At 53.0% G+C, this 19,224-nt stretch overlaps 5 protein-coding genes across 5 annotated transcripts; 3 read left to right on the top strand and 2 right to left on the bottom strand.

Moving 5' to 3' along the window:
- Positions 1 to 78: 78 nt before the first annotated feature.
- Z520_00199 (uncharacterized protein) lies at positions 79 to 2,111 on the top strand (the record flags this gene model as incomplete). The annotated part of the gene is made up of 2 exons (XM_016770720.1): positions 79 to 242; positions 299 to 2,111. The coding sequence occupies 2 exons, from the start codon at positions 79 to 81 to the stop codon at positions 2,109 to 2,111; spliced, it is 1,977 nt and encodes a 658-aa protein (XP_016637630.1).
- A 1,719-nt stretch (positions 2,112 to 3,830) lies between these two features.
- Positions 3,831 to 7,687, bottom strand: Z520_00200 (uncharacterized protein; the record flags this gene model as incomplete). Its single annotated transcript, XM_016770721.1, has 2 exons — positions 3,831 to 7,596; positions 7,650 to 7,687. 2 exons carry the CDS (start codon positions 7,685 to 7,687, stop codon positions 3,831 to 3,833), a joined length of 3,804 nt encoding a protein of 1,267 aa, XP_016637631.1.
- Positions 7,688 to 8,788: 1,101 nt separating this feature from the next.
- Positions 8,789 to 11,044, top strand: Z520_00201 (uncharacterized protein; the record flags this gene model as incomplete). Its single annotated transcript, XM_016770722.1, has 1 exon — positions 8,789 to 11,044. One exon carries the CDS (start codon positions 8,789 to 8,791, stop codon positions 11,042 to 11,044), a length of 2,256 nt encoding a protein of 751 aa, XP_016637632.1.
- Positions 11,045 to 12,135: 1,091 nt separating this feature from the next.
- On the top strand, positions 12,136 to 13,760 carry Z520_00202 (uncharacterized protein; the record flags this gene model as incomplete). Its single annotated transcript, XM_016770723.1, has 2 exons — positions 12,136 to 13,322; positions 13,391 to 13,760. 2 exons carry the CDS (start codon positions 12,136 to 12,138, stop codon positions 13,758 to 13,760), a joined length of 1,557 nt encoding a protein of 518 aa, XP_016637633.1.
- Positions 13,761 to 15,614: 1,854 nt separating this feature from the next.
- On the bottom strand, positions 15,615 to 17,402 carry Z520_00203 (uncharacterized protein; the record flags this gene model as incomplete). The annotated part of the gene is made up of 1 exon (XM_016770724.1): positions 15,615 to 17,402. One exon carries the CDS (start codon positions 17,400 to 17,402, stop codon positions 15,615 to 15,617), a length of 1,788 nt encoding a protein of 595 aa, XP_016637634.1.
- Positions 17,403 to 19,224: the final 1,822 nt, after the last annotated feature.

Consider the following 19,224-nt stretch of genomic DNA (forward strand, 5'->3'; position numbering starts at 1 on the left):
ATGACGAACTCTCCTTGTGTCGGAGCGTCGCAACCCTTTTTAAGTACCGAAGCAACATTCCCGAGATAAACCGCAAGCATGTGGAGACGAAACAACATACCAGACTACCAAATGGGCTACCAAGCTTATCCCTATCCCGAGCCAACAATGGATGAAAGATACCTCGAGACAATCCCCGAGGTCGAGTCTTTGTACAGTCGCCGTAGTAGTGTTGCGGCCACTGCTCTTCCAGAACTTCCATTGTGCGTCTGGCTTCTTTCTTGAATTCCTTCCTCACACTGACCACTTTCGTCCGCAGTCGGCCTGTGCCTCCCATGGAGGAGCGAGCGTCGGTCTATTCCATCGATCAGGATTCGGCCTCTCCTAACATCTCCGACTACAATCCACCACAGCCCTCGACTCAGCCGAGACATCAACATGATGCCAGTCAAGCAAGTGTCTCACCTTTGAGCAGCCAGACCTCATTCCACCCCAACGGCTCTGACGCCTCCCTGGTCTCTCCGATCGAATCCTCACACCCAACCCCCACGCAGCCAGACAAGTCGTTCAAGAGTCAGATACCGCGGAAATTACCCCTTTCAGTTTCACAGAACAATGCCGAGGAAGGCATTAAAAAGCGATGGAATCTGCGGAAAGAGGCCAACGAAGAGACTCGATGGGATGAATATTCGGGCGAACCCAGTCAGGCAGGGAAGCCACCTTCCGCCCGTCCTGGAGCAGCCCCATCATCTGCAATCGACCAGTCATACCCCCAGCTTAAAGAGAGAACGCGCCAAATCTTGGCTGGTTTGAAGGAAAGGGAAGCAGTCAAAAAGTCGGCTTGGACAAAGTCTTCGTCCCCCACACCAGCAGATGGAATAGATCCCGCAGACCCTTTGGACAATCCCGTCCAGCGACCTCCATGGAAGGGGGCAAGTGGTAGACATGCCATAGTCGAGCCTGTTAAAAATACCCCAGAAGCTCGCACTCGACCGCTGATGCTGGTAGAGCGCCATAAGATGGCCGACAAAGATACAAGCAGCGAGACGCCCGAAGAAACGGTCCCTGTCGAAAACACTGCCATGTCTCCCATCGATTCACTTTCAGTCGCGGCTTCACAACTTCCGAACCTCAGAACTGTGGACTCGGAGGAAAGCCTGAAGCCTGTCGCCCCTCTGAAAACCAGAAAAATACCACAAGCGCTGTCGCCGCAAGTCCTGTCACCCAAACAGCTTGAGTATACCCGGCTATTAGACAGCCCATTCCAAAGCCCTGGCCCACGTCCACCCGCCGCCGAGCCAGCCCAAAGTCCTGAGCACAGTGCCGTCCAAGAGTATGGAGCTGACAGCCCTACACTGGGTTCAAACACCCCCTCCTTCATCGGCCCGGACAGGAGCTCCAGCGAAGATTCATTCGATCCCACCATGCACCAGCCTCCGTTGCAACGTGAACCAGACACCTCATCGAGTTGGAACACTTATGCGACCAGCGCGGCAGAAGATAGCAGTCATGTTCCTTCCAGTCCCATCGCACGAGAGGAACTGACAAGCAGCCCTGTGCCCATAATCCAGCTACCACCCGAGGCCGTTCCAGAACCAATCGTCCTCCGCAAACGTGTTGCGGCGAACAATAGTGGCCATCGCAGCTATGACAACTACAGCAGCATCTCCCCTTTCTCAACCATCTCGGGGCGAAAGTCGTCGAACATCCTCAGAAAGGCTGTCGGCAACGATTCGAATGCCAACGACCGCAATGGGAAACCTCGGGCTGTGTCTCTGATGTCCAGCCTTTCGGCCACCAAGTCCCTTCCTCCAACACCTGTCGAACTCCAGGCTGCTGATAAAATCACTTTTCTCACAGCCCGACTGGAAGACCTCGCTCGGCGTAAACGAAATCTAAACAAAATCATCTTGGAACTTCAGGAATCACTGAGGAAGAACGCAATCGTCTATGACTCGAGAAAGCGCAAGGAAGTCGATAAGATGATAACCAATCTGAATTTGGAGATCCAGGATGTCAAGAACGAGGAGCACGACGTTCAGCTGAGGCTGCATCGTGCGCAGAAGCGGAGGGACAAGGACGACTTTTACGAGCAACCTACTGGGCTATGGATCAAGAGAGTGACCACCTAAGGCGAGTGGAGGTACATTTCGAATCCAAAGCACGGGGAACTTGACGTGTCCAGCGGTCTACATTTGACTCGATCTGACATCCGCAAACATTGACTTCACCATATTGGAACTACCTGGCTGGGTTGGAAAATCTCTCCTGAAGTGGTTTGTGTGGACTACACAGTTTACCGGAAGCGACATCTTGGGTTGCGCCAGACCTGGCTCAATTTCAATACCACTTGAATATCTGGATACCCACGAGCCAAGTTTTCATCGCTTTCAATCTCCTGCCTGGTTCATAACAAGGATACCAAAGTCATATCGACCGGTCCTTCCTCGCCGAGGTGTTTTTTGCACTCGATGTTCGATCACAATATCCATTGCCCGCACTTCCCTGGCCACAGCTGAATGTCCGAAAAGTAGCCTATCTGTTTTACGGGCGGCCTCACTCTCCACATGCATACGCTTTCCCTCCCCTGCTGGGTAGAAACCGAATCGACCCTACCATCCGCGATCTGCCTGCATGACCGAACGAAAACCCTTGTTTTGTACAACAATCTGAATTTGAATTTCGTTTTGAAAGCGCTTCTTGAACTGGACTTCATTATACCCCATCTTGTTCTTCACCCTTTTTTTCTTTCTTTCCCATCTTCTTTCTTCACAGGGCAACAGTTCAGGTTTTCGATCTGGCACACACACAAGCACACGGAGAGGTTTTGTTGGTAAACGACAGCAGAATTTTGCAGCATACACACACACACACTATCACACGGACATGAGGCGGAGTTGATTAAGGGGAGGGGGTGGGGGCGAGGCAAAGCCTTCCGAAGGGGGAAGCACATGTATATATATGCCGGGGATTTGTCGGGGTTCGTGCCAGCGTGACTGGGGAAGCAATTGAGCGAAGAAGGGTCTACCCAAAAACAAACGTTGAAAGTGTGGAAGAAGAAAAAAAACCAGAGCCAGCAGACAAGAGGTGGCTAGCAATAGCAACATAATATGACCCGCCAAGAAACTTGTTCAGATTGTGTAATACTGTTTTGAAGATTTCTACCATTGTTGGTTGCTTGCTTGTTACACCCAGATATATCTCGTATACAGACATATAACACGTACCATCATAGACCGGTGCGTAAGGATGGATCTCTTGCAAGATAGGCTGCTTGGTCTGATCCAAGGGACCTTGTTGCCGTGGTGGTGGTCCCTACTAATGTGTGCTTTTCTCATCATAGCTCAACGCATTGATTAGCCTTGCTCTTCACGCCCGTCCACGAAGCATCCGCCGCAACCCCTACACAATCCATCATACGTTGCAATGAGCTTATGCTGCCTGTCGTAAGTGTTCTGACAGAATCGGCTCTGACAGCGATGCGTGTGTCAAGCCAGGTCTATGCAAAGCCTTATCGATGCTCCAAGGGGGGCGAGTGAACCCTCCACAAGGATCTCCGGGCCATTTGTGGTTCCCTACATTTCGTGACTTTTACTCCAAGACGCCCTTCGCCGAGGCATATCAACATGTCAGATGCTGATTCCCAGACCACGCCAGAAGCAATGCATGCCGGTATCACAAAACTCAACAACCCATAGCGTAGATCCTGGTTGCATATAGCTCATCAACACGACTGGCGTTCAGACAAGCAGTTTCTGTAGGTCCTTGAACTTCTACAATGATACACGTCAGTATAAATGTCAGATGGGTCCCTTTGCTGTGTTTTCCCCCTCAGTGGCATCAGATTTGGATCAAGGCAGACTTACAATCGGCTTACTCAAGAACTGATCGAACCCGGCGTTGATCGCCTCATTATGGGCAACGTCACTACCCATACCCGTCAGAGCAATTATCTTGGCCGGTGGATCAACCTTGTTGTCTTTCTCGAATTGTCGAATCTCTTTGGCGGATGCTATCCCATTCATCACAGGCATCGAGATGTCCATGAAAATATGTTTAAAGGCGTTTCGACCACCATCTTCGCGGACGCTCTTCTTGTATGCTTCTAGAGCCTTCAAGCCATCGGTGGCCGATTCAAACGGGTGGCCAGCTTTGCGAACGAAGGTAACGAGGAGGTGCAGGTTAATGTGATTGTCGTCGACCACCAGGACTCGCGGGTTATTTGTGTCAGGTTCTCGAGGTAAAGCAGCGCTTTTTGTGCCGTCTGACTCGGTCAATGTGACGGCACCGTCCGAGGTGCCCATCTTTGTTAATGACGGTTTTTGAGGTCGTGATTGGGTCTCATTGGGAGGCTCGCGCGAAGTCTCATGCGATTCGGGCTTGGCTGCATTGTCACCGTCAGGCATGGAGCCAAGGCCACCGTCCTGGACGGGTTCTTCACCCTTGCCAGGTGTGTTTTCTGTCGCTCGGATGCTCTCCTTATCTGAGTGCCTGCCTCGGAAGAACGACAACGCAGCCGTCTTCGAAGGCTTTTTGGTATGGTCCTTTTGCAGAAGCTCCAACCGTTGCATACACCGGTTAAGTACTTTGGCCAGCTTCTGCGGCCCACAAGGTTGCGCAATCACCTCAATGACTCTACCAATGTCGGTGAGATAGTGTATACCATTGGACCTCAGGGATGCAGCTTCAAATGCATTCGTGCACAATATGATGACGGGAACCTCCTTCTCCGTTTCTGGCTTGCCGTGGTAGTCCATTAGATAGTCAATAGGCGGAGGCTCAGGATAGATGAAGAAGTCCGGTGAGATGCCATCCATGGTCTTTGTCGTGGTGATCTTCATCCGAAACCACTGAGACACCAAATTTCGCATTGAGCTTTCTATTGTTGGCATTGGGACCAGATAACGGACATCTGTTTCGTTGTTCTTCTCGTCATAGGGCAAGAGCATGCACATCTCCCGTCCTGAAATGCGCTGGCGCATGTCTGTAATGACGTGTGCTTCAGGGAACGAACTCACATCTTTTTCACTTCTTGGAAGCCTGAGCCAGATTCTAACTTCGGTGCCCACATCTTTCTCGCTGGACAGGTCGATCTTCCCTCTGAGAGAGTCGACAATCTGTCGGACAATGCTGAGCCCAAGCCCGGTGCCTGTTGCCAACGTGTCCTCTTGAGAGAATGCAGTGAATGCGTGGTTCTTCATGAAATCATCCGACATGCCGCGGCCGGTGTCGGCGATTTTCAGCAGCATGTGTAGGTTTGAGCTACTCTTATTTCGGGAGCGGTCAACCTCGAGGGCAACATTGATACTCCCTTTGGTGGTATATTTCAATGCATTCCCAAGAATGTTCATGACAATCCGCCTGACGGCACCAGGTTGAGATCTGACCCACCAGTTGGTATGGTCGTCAATGTTTAGGGTAAGGCGAACAGCACTTGATGCTTTGGCCGACCCTTTGCTGATATTGGCCTTTCGATCTAGCCTTTGTTGCATGGCTCGACTGGCAGCGGTCTGAACTGGCGATTTACCTTCCAATGCGTCTGCATTAGCGGTCCGGAAGACTTGCCCGGCGTACACAGCTTCAACCGCTTCCTCCACCACAACCGCCATGTCAAAATCCTCCGTAAGGTTGGTTTCAGACTTGTTCCGTTGCGTACGGTCCTGTGCAGAAGCTGGATCCTGGCGATGGGATTTGGACAGACTATGTATTTTGGCGTAATCAAGCACATGGTTGACCGTGTCAAGCAACGTCTTTCCACATGTCTCAACGCTTATGACCATAGACGACTGAAAGTCATCCATGGCGGTATCGTGGAGAAATTCAATACTTCCCAGAATACCATGAAGAGGCGAGCGAAGCTCGTGAGAAATATTGGCAAGGAATGTTGACTTGGCGGTATCGGACAGTGCCAAATCGATACGATTAAGCTCGTTCACAACAGCGTTACTGAAAGCCTTGAGGTAAACCATATCGTCCTCAACGTTAGTCAGACTGCCTGCATCATTTGACCAAACAACCAGTCCAGAGTGCCAGCGCTCTTTCGCAAAATCCCACAACGGCAGAAAGACAATCTTCCTTGCGCCGGGGAGTGCTTTCAGCAGAGAGTTGGTTGTGGGGACATGGTGTCCTACTTTCGCTGGTTGATCACCATCCCCTTGGGAAATTTCCGCCGCAGATGCAGACTCAGAGCTGTCGTCACTGGAGGCCGGTCTTCCAAACTGGTCGAATGAAAAGCATTTTCCTTTTGGATGACGTCGGACCAGACGGCGCATAGTCGGATCGGCGAGGCTGATGGATTGATGGGCATCGACTGTCCGAATACCCAGAATCTCACATACCTGTCGCTTGCCCTGGGAGGCGGATGAGTCGCTGTTGCTTCGTGTGCTCGCAGCGTCGTCGCTGGAGGCCGTAGAATCGTCCCTCGCTCCACCGTCCTGCAAATCTGATCCCTGCATTCCGTTCTGGTGGTCCGAGTGACCTCTTCCTTTAGATTTAGCATGATGGAATTCGGATACAGCAGCCCCAGAAGTTTTCATGCTCGAGCCTGAACTCAGGTTGGCGGAGCTCGCATTGAGGAACGCAACCCCGGTGGCGCGGAGGCAGTATTGGAGAACGGCAGCGGCACGATCAAAAACCTGCCGAGACTCCTGTAATATCTTGTCCTTGGGCGTTTTGGCCGGGGGTGGCGCCTGTGTGTGGCTAGACACGTAGTTGAGGATGCTTTCCTGAGTGATCCCTGAAGACGTTGCTTTCTTTCTGCCATTGGCACGGTCTCGGGCCCCCTTGCGGTTCGAATCTTCAACAGGTGCATTTGCGTCGCCAATCACTAAGCCCCTGAATTCTGCTGTCTTGGTGCTCTCAGAGGCACCATTCTGGCTCGTTTTGGAGTCATTCGACTTATCACCCTGTGATTTGGACCCGTCTCCAGGGGCCGCTTCAGCCTTATCACCCTCTATGAATGTCCCGATGCCGTAAATGAGGCGCTCTCCCCTCATTCTAGCACGATCGTTTCGCACACCTTCCAGATGTTGGATGACGATAACGGACATGTCGAGCAGGAAATGAAGTTCAGTTGCCGAGAGACTCTGACGTGGTTTGTCGTCGGTAACATTGTAAACCCCGATGACATGGCCCATTTGGGTGGTGATTGGTACGCCACAATAAAAGGAAACGCCCCGACCAGCGTAGCCTCGAGTTTTATATTTCTCATGGGTCGAGATGTCGCTGACGACCAGCGCAGGCGTGGTGAAGGAAGAGCCATCAGGATCAGAGGCGGTATATTCATCAGGATACATGGCATCAGCCGAGATGCCACCCTCTCGCTCAATGAAAGAATTTCCGAACCACAGTTCATCTCCATCGTCGTGGTGAGCGTCGCTCAAGAGGGACAAAGATTTCGTAGCCTCGGCTATGATATATTGCCTGGTAGTTCCTAGCAAAGTGACTATACATCTTTTGGCGTTGAGGCGGAGACAGCCCAGTTGCGCAAAGGCTGTCAGCGCCTTGTCTCTGGAGGAACGTGGTCGATGCGGTTGGGCCTGATCATTGGAAGGAGGGAAGTCCGAGGCAGGTTCGAAGTCGGTGGACAGGAAGGTCTCGAGCCACGGCTGATAGTACCTATAAGCCGTGTGAGCGTGCAAGATCGTGAGCAGGGCGAAGAAGAGCAATACCTGTGCATTTCGCGCTCTCGCGCCGCTTCTGGAGCCATGGTCAGAAGAGGCAGAGGGGGTTGTCTACCCCTCTATAACCCCCCCAGTAACCCTATACCCTGCTCTTTCAGACTGCAGATTTTCTACCGAGAGGCAGGCAAATATCGGCTCGCGCTCATAGCTGTGATGAGAAATGAGGTAGCACGGCAGTTTTGCTATAAGTCAAGGTCGAGCCATGGTATGGTACCTAGGTATGTTAGGAGAGCGTATGTGAGGAGGAGGTAACGATGTTGGGTGACCCAAGTTCGAGTTCGTATCGCGAATGACGGAATAACCGAGAGTCACAGGAACACTTCAAAGATAGGCCAAAATGGGCAGCCGTGGCAGCCATGGGAGATCGGCAAGTGCGACGATCGTTGGGAGTTTTCGACTCGAGAATAGGTGGCATTCAGGGTGCACGATGCACTGGCAGAAAATGCCCGCTTGTTCCACCGACCGCAGGCATGAAGGCGTCATCGAACATGTCGAAAACCCACGAGATTGGATGGAGGGAGCCACGACGGGCGGGAAGTGGGAACCTCGTGCCGCATGGCAGAAGCAACCAGAGGAATGAGATGCACCCAAAGATGCCCTCAAAGGTGCATGGCGGTGGACCGCAGTGCTAGGAGCGCATTCTTTGGGAGACATGGTGATTCCAGGGTGAATCCAGACCGATCGATGGGGGTTTGGATGGGCCAATGCGGGATTCGCAGAGGCACCTGGAGGTCGCTTCTGGCCGCAAGCTCTAGCCGCACCAAGGAGAGTGCTAGGTGCACCTCGGGACACAACCCCACCATCAGCCCACCATAAAGTTACCGGTACCCTAGTTGCTAGGTGGTACAGTAACCCAAACCCAACTGTAGGGTGCCGGGACAGCCAGCGGCACCCAAGCGGGAGACTGGCGAGCTGGTACCTAAGCACTACACGTGACGCTCAGAAAATCAACGGAACAATGACGCCAGAAATGGCACTGCAGTCACTGTCACTCTTCCGCATCTACTCTGTACGCTCACTCACCATTCCACCAGCATTGGGCATCGGCACCTCCTCACCCCCCCTCCTCATGGACCTTCTGGATCGGGATACCATATCGAGATTCAACATCCTGAACATAGCCCGACATGGCTCCCGACAGAGGCCCTCCCTCTCAAACCCACCCTCCCTCCACGACCGATGTCGAAGATCATGAACTGGCTCCTGGCAGAGGCACTCCCTCCACGTCCGATGTCGAAGACCATGAATTACTCCCGCAGGCTGGTCAACAGCAAGATATCTCCCGCACTCGATCTGACCATGCCTGCTATGCCGTCCCTGGCGTGCATGATTCGGCTCTGGATGGGACAAATTTCACATTTCGAGGGGTTGCCGTTGGTACACTGATCGGGGTCATCATAACATTTTCCAACGTCTACTTTGGGTTGCAAACTGGTTGGGTCTCGGGGATGGCGATGCCGGCCTCCTTGATTGGATTCGCCGTCTTCAAGTCGATATCTCGCTACTTGGTTCTTCCATTCACGCCCATGGAAAATGTCCTTGTCCAGACGGTCGCTGGCGCGGTAGGCACCATGCCGCTGGGACTAGGTTTTGTCGGAGTCATGCCTGCTATACAGTTTTTGCTGAAACAGAGTGAGGGTGCTCCTGTCGATCTGAGTCTGTGGAGGCTCTTCGTCTGGGGTGTTGGTCTCTGCTTGTTTGGCGTTGTATTCGGCGTACCCTTGCGAAAACAGGTCATCATTCGCGAGCGTCTCAAATTCCCCAGTGGCACTGCTACAGCCCTGATGATAAGTGTACTGCATGGCGGTTCCAAGAGTGAAGAGGCTAAGCATCGAGAGATCGAAACTCAAGGCACTGAGGAGCGCGAAGAACTGTTGAGGGAGACCGATCGAGACAATCAGCCGGAGCAAGCAGACGAACGTAACATACAAGGGGATTGGAAAAGACAAATCCGCCTTCTTGTAGTTGCATTCCTCGCCTCCGGTGCTTACACTCTGGTCCAATACTTCCTTCCCATCCTCCACAAATTACCCATCTTTGGCACCTACCTGGCGAACACCTGGGAATGGACGCTCAATCCTTCGCCGGCATATGTTGGACAAGGTATCATTATGGGGCCTGCCACTACCTTCCACATGCTTCTCGGCGCTATTGGAGGCTGGGCGGTACTGAGTCCTATAGCTAAAAACAACGGCTGGGCGCCGGGACCCGTGGATGACTGGGAAACAGGGAGCAAAGGCTGGATCGTTTGGGTCAGCTTGGCAATTATGCTGGCTGATGCAGTCGTCAATCTAGGCTGGCTGTTCCTTCGACCTACCATTCACTATGGTCCAGATTGGATCCTATCCCTCCGCGGACATTACAGAGACAGTTCTTCCTGGTCCGACTTTTTGCTCGGAAAACAACTTGCCGGATATATGTCCCTCCACACGACCGTACGAGCACCTCAGTCCTCCCACACCGATCCACTGAAAACCCCATCAGACGAGCCTCCTGACGATGCGCCACCACATCACCTTGTGTCCAGCCGGACCGTCGCCATCCTCCTTCCCATCACACTGATTGTTTGTGTTGTGTGCATCCACATATCCTTTGGCGCTTACATCCCTATTAGCCTCAATATCCTCGCCATCCTTCTTGCTCTCGTCCTCTCGATCATGGGCGTGCGCGCTCTCGGTGAAACAGATTTAAATCCCGTTTCTGGAATTTCCAAATTGACGCAATTGGTCTTCGCCTTGATCACGCCCACTGGCCCACATGCAAACCACAGCATCATCATCAACTTACTCGCGGGAGCTGTGAGCGAAGCGGGGGCGCTTCAAGCTGGCGACATCCTCCAAGATCTCAAAGCGGGACATTTAATTGGGGCGTCACCCAAGGCACAATTCTATGGTCAGCTTATAGGGAGTGTTGTGGGAGCCTTCGTCTCTGCCGCAGTCTATAAGTTGTACGTCTCGGTCTACCCGATTCCAGGAGACCTGTTTGAGATTCCCACGGCCTATGTGTGGATCTTTACCGCACGACTGGTGACGGGGAAAGGTCTGCCGCCGATGGCCTGGCAATTCGCTCTGGTTTTTGGTGCAGTGTTTATCCTCACCACCACTCTTCGGATATACCTCCTCGCATACAGAGATTCTAAGCCCTGGTGTAAGGCTTTACACCCATGGATCCCTGGTGGCATCGCAGTGGCAGTGGGCATGTACAACACTCCCAGCTTCACACTGGCACGAACTATTGGTGGAGTGATATCTCTATGGTGGATAGGATGGAAAGGTAGAGGAGAGACGAAAGTCATTGTGCTCGCGAGTGGCTTGATTCTGGGAGAAGGTGTGGTTAGTATTTTGAACTTGGTGTTGGCGAGTTTGGGGGTACCACATCTATGATGCGAAGCGAGAGGAACTGGGAAAGCTGAGTATTTAGGAGAATAGCTGTGTCGGGAAGACGCAGGAAAGCAGGAGCCTGTTTTATCATACCAATACTCGGGAGACAGAGCCACCCTTGCCTTGGGGCTTTGTTGCACATCCCATACCACGATCATAGACACCAAAATATAGAAAATGATGACAGCTTGGCTCCGAATCGAACATGTTCTCCCCTTGGGCCAGCAGAGAGTAACTCGAGGAGCGCAAAGTCGGTGCAGCTACAGGATCGCATATGTGCAATCAGGCAGTGCGCACCCTCTTTCTTCCAGAAGAGAGCCCAATCTCGTCCATAAGGGACGTCGGGAGTTCTGAAGGGAAATAATATTCTGTCAGACAAACACACTTTCCCATTTTGTCGGGTCAGCCTTGGGCCGCACGTGCACCACGAGTCTCGACAAGGCTCTGTCTGGACTTCCAATGACAATCAATAAACACACTCCTTATCCTCCTGGAGTTCCCTTTCCATCGGACAACATCGAGCCACTGTCCATGATCAGAAGAGCTCAAGCAACGTCGATGGCTCCCCTCAACCCGCATCTTCCATCCCTCCTACAAGAGCCGCAGCCCTTTTTGTGCGGAACCCGAGCACTCGGGACAATGGGCGGTGTCGCCAACTCCGGGCAATTCATTAGGTAACGGTTTGGAGAAAATTTAACCCACTGGCACCGTGAGATTTTCTCCCAAAGGGTTTTGTCGTCATACAAAAGTTTGCACTCTTTGTCAAGTCCGCTCAAGTCCGGCATCTCCAGAATCCTATATTGGTAATGGGCCGGGAAAAATGTAAGTGAGGTGAGGTCCAATCCTTTGGTCACCGGCCTGGTCGTCCGCCACTTATTGACTCGGGATAGAAATACCTAGTAAGCTTTTTTCTTATACGGTCACTTCTCCCTTGATGGGACATTGTCTTTCTCTACGCAGGATATTGTGTGTCTCATTGCCTTTCCCATTCCGCTCGTTGCAACAGGTTCCTTCCGTTGTTTCGTTCTTTTCAACCCATCCTCACTCTACCGTTGGCCCCCCTCTCACAATCAAGAGAAAACCCCGATCTGCTCATGACAGGGTTCGATGAGGAGTCGAAGGTAGCCATCCCGATCCAAAATGGGCACAATACAGCTGGATTTGCCGGTGCAGGTGCTGGTGCAGGTGACGGAATCAGTCCAAACGCCATCGACTGGTACGGGCCCGACGACCCGGAAAACCCATACAACTGGCCGCTGCGCAAGAAGTGGACAATCACTGCCGTCGGGACCATGGCAACGTTCACGACGATTCTGAACGGGACCATGATCACCGTCGCCCACGCAGCCATCAACGACGAGTTCCACGTCAGCGACGCCGAGTTTCCAAACTCGTACTGGCCCGTCACCAGCTGGGCTCTGGGCGGTGGGCTGTGCGGCCTGGTCGTGCTGCCTCTGATGGAGGACTTTGGCGTGCGGCCGGCTTTCCTGACCACGTACGTCGTCTTCATGTGCTTCATCATCCCGCAGGCCGTGGCGCACAATTTCGCGACGCTGATCGTCTCGCGCTTCTTCTCGGGAGGCTGCGTCTCGGTCCTCTCCAACACAGCCGCCGCCTTGATCGGAAACATCTGGGAGGGCGACCGCGCCCGCACCATCCCCATGAGCCTTTTCGTGACGCTCTACCTCGCTGGCAGCAGCATGGGACCCGTGATTGCTGGTGTCATATTCGAGAACCTGTCGTGGCGGTGGATCTCGTACATGCAACTGATCTGGTACTGCGCCTTGTTCCCCATCTACGTCTTCTTCTTCCAGGAGAGCCGGGGCACCATCATCCTCCAGAAGCGGGCCCTGAAACTGCAAAAGGCCTACGGCGTGCCGATCCTCGGCCCTTACCAGGACGGGAATCACTTAAGTCTGCCGCGCAAGTTGGTCCGGAGCACGAAACGACCCTTACGAATGCTCTTGACCGAGCCCGTCCTCTTCGTCTTCACGCTCTGGTCGTCCTTCATGTTGGGTACTGTCTACGTCTTTACCCAGTCTGTCGAGCAGGTCTTTTCGGGTCTGTACGGCTGGACGGCCTCGCAGGCCGGCTACGTCCAAGCAGCAGTGGTCATTGGCGAGTTCGTCGGCTGGACTGGTGTTCTCATCAATGCCAAACTGTACTTTGCCTCTGTGTCCCGCAACACCGAAGTCCCGGGGACACCGATCCCCGAAGCGCGGCTGTATGTGAGCATTGTGGGGAGTTTTGTCGGCGTGGCCGGCGGCATGTTTGTCTACGGGTGAGTTCTTTCCCCCCCCCTTCGTAGTCACCCTTCCACCAGACCCAAGAAACTAACCTTCCTTGAAGATGGACAGCCACCCCCTCCTCGCCCTGGATCGCCCCCGCCATCGGCCTCGCCATGGTCGGCTACGGCGTCAACGTCGTGGTTGTCGCCATCGCCGACTACGTGGTCGACGCCTACGCCAAGTACGCCGGCAGCGCATGCGCGGCCGTCGTTCTGGGCGAGAACCTCTTCTCAGCCTTCCTCCCCCTCGCCGCTCAGAGCATGTACACGAACCTGGGATTCCGCTGGGCCAGCAGTCTGCTGGGGTTTTTAGCCCTGCTGCTCTCCTTGGCGCCTGTGGGGATTTTGGTCTGGGGTCGCAGATTAAGGGAGCGCAGTCCGTTTATGAAGGAGGCGATTGTCTTGAGGAGGGAGTACTCGCGCACGAACTGAAGCGTCTTTTCACTCACCCACTCTCTCCCTCTCTCCCTCCATCTTCTCTATCCTGTCTGATGATTTTCTTTTGCATTTCATGAGGATCATACCAGCGCATCGACAAGGCATGGTGTGTGGGCGTGGCGTTTCTGCATGCCGCTGTGTTGCATTGCATTGGCATTGCATTGTATTGCATTGCGTGGTATTTTACGGCAGGCATGGCGCGGCATGGAGCATATTGTAGCGCGGGCTCACGAGCACGGCATAATCCATCCAGGACGGGGCTACTGAAGGGAAAAGGTAAAAAGAAAAAAAATAAACAAAAGAAAGCGACGTACGTTCATGAAACTTGCCTACCTACCTACTAGGTATATACAAAATTGAGTCTACTCAATATATGTGGCTAGGGCTAGCTACGGCTAGCTATGGCGATGGGTATTAATTATAGCTGCCGAGCTGCCAACTACCTAGGTGGTCAATAGTAGTTCCCAAGCGGCGCGTTCCGTGCAACCCGGGCCTGTGCTTGTGCTTGTGCTTGTGGTAGAGCACGGCGCTACCTGCTCCCCTTTGTCGTAGGTTGTGGAGATAATATCACGGCGGGCACGATTGATAAATAGAAAATTTTTTTTGTAAATGCTCGAGACGCGAGGCTCATCAACGCCACCAGTATCTATCTACCTAGATACCTATGGAGACCATTTACCCTTCGGTGTCAAAGAGGGGCGTCAATGGTGGTTTACTTCTCTCGTCCGCTTCAAACACGTGCTCAGACTGCTATCTTTTCCCAGCTATAGTAAATACTAGCCGGATCTGATCAATTGGCCTAGTTCAGCATATGTCTCAGTTCACGCACAACCTGTATACCACCGAGGACGGGCATCCATCGAGCTCGCTCGCGGTATCCAGCATAGCCCCGGTTCTCATATCAGCCTGTGCTTGCCAAATCCTCTCGTGATTCGTCATGCATTGTCGTGTATGCGTTAGTCGTCGTGCTCTTAAAGTCGTGAATCAGACCTCGGCGCTTCATCCCGTCACTATCCAATATACCAGCGAACGAATGGGAGGCCCCAATTCATGATCCTGGTCGTTGGCAATCCTTTCGTATCGACAGGCTATCAGTGTCTCGTGTTTTCGTGACTGGCATCTCCTCTAGCAACCCTCTCCATCAGTTAGCTGACATCTAATTTTGTCCATGATTTCCCACCACTTCGCACTATTCTTGGTCAGTACTGTGTTTCGGAATTCACCATGATATCCGCCGTGTGCATCGTATGCTTTTGCACCCGTCACAATCAATTCATGAGATGACTCGGGAAGGAAACATAGACTCGGTGACCAGTCAGGGCTCGGTATATGTGCGATATCTGGACATGATCTTCGCACCAATCGGGACAATTTCTGATCGCCAAAATAGGTTTCCTCATGCGCCCCCCAGCCGCAGTACATGTTCATCACCTCGTCCAAGTAATCACAGAGACCTGCATGATAGTTTGAACTCATGGCTGATGTAAGCAAGCCCACAGAAGCCGTGGCATCTCTCCGACAGAAACGTAAGCTGCTCAAGCCTCGCCAGCGTTGAAGCTTAGGCACCGCTAGCCAATTATGCTAGGATCTGTGGGTGCAAGGCTAGCCTGAGCCTTTCCCCGAGTGGTGTGCAAATTTTGCCCCTTGCCTTTGTCCTGTTCAAGCAAGAGGTTGTGGGTGAGAGGTGGAATGGACACTCGGGAAATTTGGGAGGTGGGGAGAGTCATCCCACTTGGTCCTGTGCTCGAGTGTTGTTTCGGCGGATCATCAGAGTCGCAAACATGCTGAACTGGCGTTGATGGGAGATAAATGCCGATAGTCTGAGGTCATCTGCCTTATATTGTGCACTTATGGATCTCGTCTTGGCCAAACTCGACCAGCGAACTGGGCCACCAATTCCCGGTGCGAATAAGTATCGTAGACGTATGCCACCAAGAAGTCTTCCAGTTCCCTCGCATTTCCAATCCCTATTTCGGTTGCCGCAGTCCTTGCGAGCTGCACGAACCACTCCAGGTCCTCTCCACCAGCGCAACACACGCCTCCGAAAACGGCCACCCAGAGCAGACAATCGGTGCGGGGCTGCCACAAAAGCCCGAGATCCGTGCTTTCCAGCTTCACTCGCAAGGCATTGACTGAAGTCGATGCCGCTCGCCGGCCCAGAGTCGGGGAGCGCAGCAGGACAGCGCAGTAGGCTGTGGCAATCCTCACGCTATCAGTCCTATCATCCATGGTGTAATGTAGAGGCATCGACAGAAGCCTGTGCAAAATGATCAGACTCCGCCAGTTAAACCACTTGTAGTACTCGTGGACGTAATGAGGGGAAGTAGCCAAGAAGGCTGACATTCTCAACACTTGGACAAGGTCGGCGAAGCTGTTGGCCAAAACCTGACATTCGCTGAAGGTATCCACCAAGATCTCCAGCAGAGAACCCGGTTGCGGATGAAGTCGACTTTGATGTTCAATATCAAGCAACAAGCTGTCCGGTAATGGGCCGGGATCTAAAGTCACAACTAGACGTGGGACCCCGAGCCGCTTCAGCGCTGCAACACAGTCCAGCATGAAGATCTTCTCCAGTTGATAGTCATCAAAGGTACTCAGGCCCCCAAGAGCATCAACCATAGAGAGCAGGGCTTGGAAATGTGGTTCGGCCGCCTCGTAGTTGTCAGAGTGTATTCCCGCTGCATAGAGTCGATGAAGGTCCACAGCCGTATGATGATCGAGTTGTCCATTGGCGAGTTTGGCCTGTAGAGCCTGTATGGCTTTGGTTTTGAAGAAAAGGGGCACTCGAATACTATCTTCCTCTGAGACATTCGGTAACAGCAGACGACCTTCTCGAGCAATCATCTGAGCTGCGGCAGAGGCGAGAAATGCATACATATGCGCGGGTTCCGTCATGCAAGCCTGCATGTCTGCATGAATCAGGGGGGCATGACGGAGTTGGCCCATGGGTACTTTTTGAGTGTCTTTCCAGAACTTCTCCGGTAGTATGACCGTGTTGTAATGCTTGATTAGAGGCGGTGCCCATTGTTCCAAGGCCCGGTGAGTGTTGGTCGGCGGGCTGGAGAAGCCACCCAAGGGGATTGATGGATTGACAAGACTGGCCACACTTCTTGTAGTTTGGGGGTAATTGTAGCTCGTGGACGACGTCTCGAAGTAATGACCCGGACGATAAGTGTGAGAGGAACCAAAAATGTTAACTTGCTGGGCAGGTATAGGAGGCGACGCCGGCGAGGAAGCAAAGGGGTCAGAGAATAGTGCCGAGAGCTGAGGGTCAAGGGCACTCTGCGAAATGGGCGGAGGGCTGGTTGATTGGAACAAGGGATCTTCAAGGTCGATGTTCTGTATGATATCGAAGTAACTTGCGCCCTGAGAAGGGCCCCCTTGAGTTGTAGAAGACGATGGACCAGCCACTGCAGGACTTGAGGAGACAGAACTTTGGCTGCTGGCTTGCTGAGGGGCAGGGTCTGACTGTTCTCGCAACCGCCGTTTGCGAGCAAAATTTTGACGCTGTACATGACTCTGCTTTGTCCTGTCCAGTTCAGCGTCTTTGGTGGTCCGGGTTACGGTCGAGGCATCTTCGTTGACGAACAGAAACTGGGAGTCGGGGGATTTTGATCGTTTTGCTTTTGGTGGCATGACACGTCGCAGGAGAACCCAATTTCCGAGTAGGGGAAACAGATTTGAGGCGTAGACCACAACGAGGATTGTCTTCAGATTAGGTAAAAGGCGAGGCTGATCGCTCAGACCTTGCTGACCCGATCCCGGTGCGCAATGATTCGAAAAAGGCGACCGGCAATCAAGATGGAGGACCGCGACAGGGCTATGGCGTCAGTTCAATCGACCATGCATATGCTCGTGTCCCAGAAATCGCAGGAGCTGGGCTTGGGGAGGGTACTGGTGGCTTTCTCCTGATTGAGTTTAGGTCGCTGCTGATACATCGGCAGTAGACGTTATTGGTATGGGGGTCCCCGGAGAACTGCAGTGCGCCGCGGCGCTTCGGCAAGGGACTGGCGTGGAGGAAGCTGTTTTAGTGGGCTGGAGACGTGATGCGGCAGTGCGTCCCTTGGATCGAGATCTCGGGTTGCTTATAAGTATGCCAGTCTTGTTCCAGGTACTTGCCTTGCGGATGGAGTTGCGCGAAATGCGGTCGAGTCACAACTGATGATGTCCTCTGTAACTCTCTCGTACATAAGATCTCTAGTATGTAGGGTTAATGCACCACGAGGGCAAGTGTGTCTTTGCCTCTGGGGGAGGGTGAGGTGTTTGTATATCATGTTAGCTCAGCATCACAAGGGGGTATAGGGCGGATAAAGGAGAGTTCTGATCGCGAGAAACCCACAAGGCGCCATGGTCAGGCCGGTTGACAGGGATTTGAAATGGCAAATCGCCACCCACAAAGTGTGTTTGGCTCTTGTATCAAGGCCCTTGCTGGACGTTGTAGGACCTAAGCCTCATCCATGGACTTAGCTCGCGAAGACCTACTGACTGGGAAATAGGCTCATCTGGCCGAGAATCCACATGAGAACGCATAGAGGTGCGAGACCGATACGGCATGGGGTGCGATGGATGGAAAGGAGAGGATATGGCGCATTGCGACCAGACATCCCGAGCGGCTGAGGGACCAGGGAGAGGAATAACCATGAAGCCGTGCCAGTCAGATGAGGTAAGGGTGCGATTCGGGGAGCATGAAGGAGATCGAGACAGAGCGAGAAGCAGTCGAGGATAGCGCGAGACACGGAGAGCAGGCGGCCGAATCGTGGCTGATACGAGTGGTCTGGAGTGTGAATTGAGTGTCAGTGTGCGAGAGAAAGACAGAGAAAGGTTGCAAAGGTTGGTGTCTGAGGTATAATGGCGCCAGGGAATTGATGGAGGCGCTAGGATCTGAGGAACCGGGACAGGGGGCAGAGCACATAGTTTGGGCTAACTGAAGCAGGAAGTAAACATGGATGGAAAGGAAATCATGGAAGCGTTGGAAGGTATGGAATCAAAATTATGGGGAATCATGAGAAGTCAGCGGCGAGCTTGGTAGCTTGTGGGTGGCTTGGGAGCTGACTTGAGCTGGGTAGCCATGGTTATTGCAGCAAGCGGACTAACGGTCTGCGAGCAATTAACTTAATTGACTCGCCAGTTGTGGTTCATTAGGCCCACCCGCCCGAGCAGGGGCCCTGGCCCCTGTAACCTGTACCCATGGTGCCTGGAAGGGTACCGAGTAGGGTGCCTAGGTATCAGTCGCTAGGTAAGTGGGCTGAACTAGGCTTGCCCACTAGGCCGTGCAGTCGGGTCGATCTTGTCCATGTTCTCCGTATTCCGTACGGCGAACATGTAGCCGCCACATTCTGCATCCTCCGTCTGGCGCCGTTCTCGGAAACATAGTTGGAGCGATGATCCGTCGTGCGAGTCAGACCGAAGTCATTGATCGGGCAATGCAGAGTACGAGGGACGCCTGGAATGCTTCTCT

The sequence above is a fragment of the Fonsecaea multimorphosa genome, assembly GCF_000836435.1.
Source record: "Fonsecaea multimorphosa CBS 102226 unplaced genomic scaffold supercont1.1, whole genome shotgun sequence".
In the NCBI taxonomy this organism is placed as follows: domain Eukaryota; kingdom Fungi; phylum Ascomycota; class Eurotiomycetes; order Chaetothyriales; family Herpotrichiellaceae; genus Fonsecaea; species Fonsecaea multimorphosa.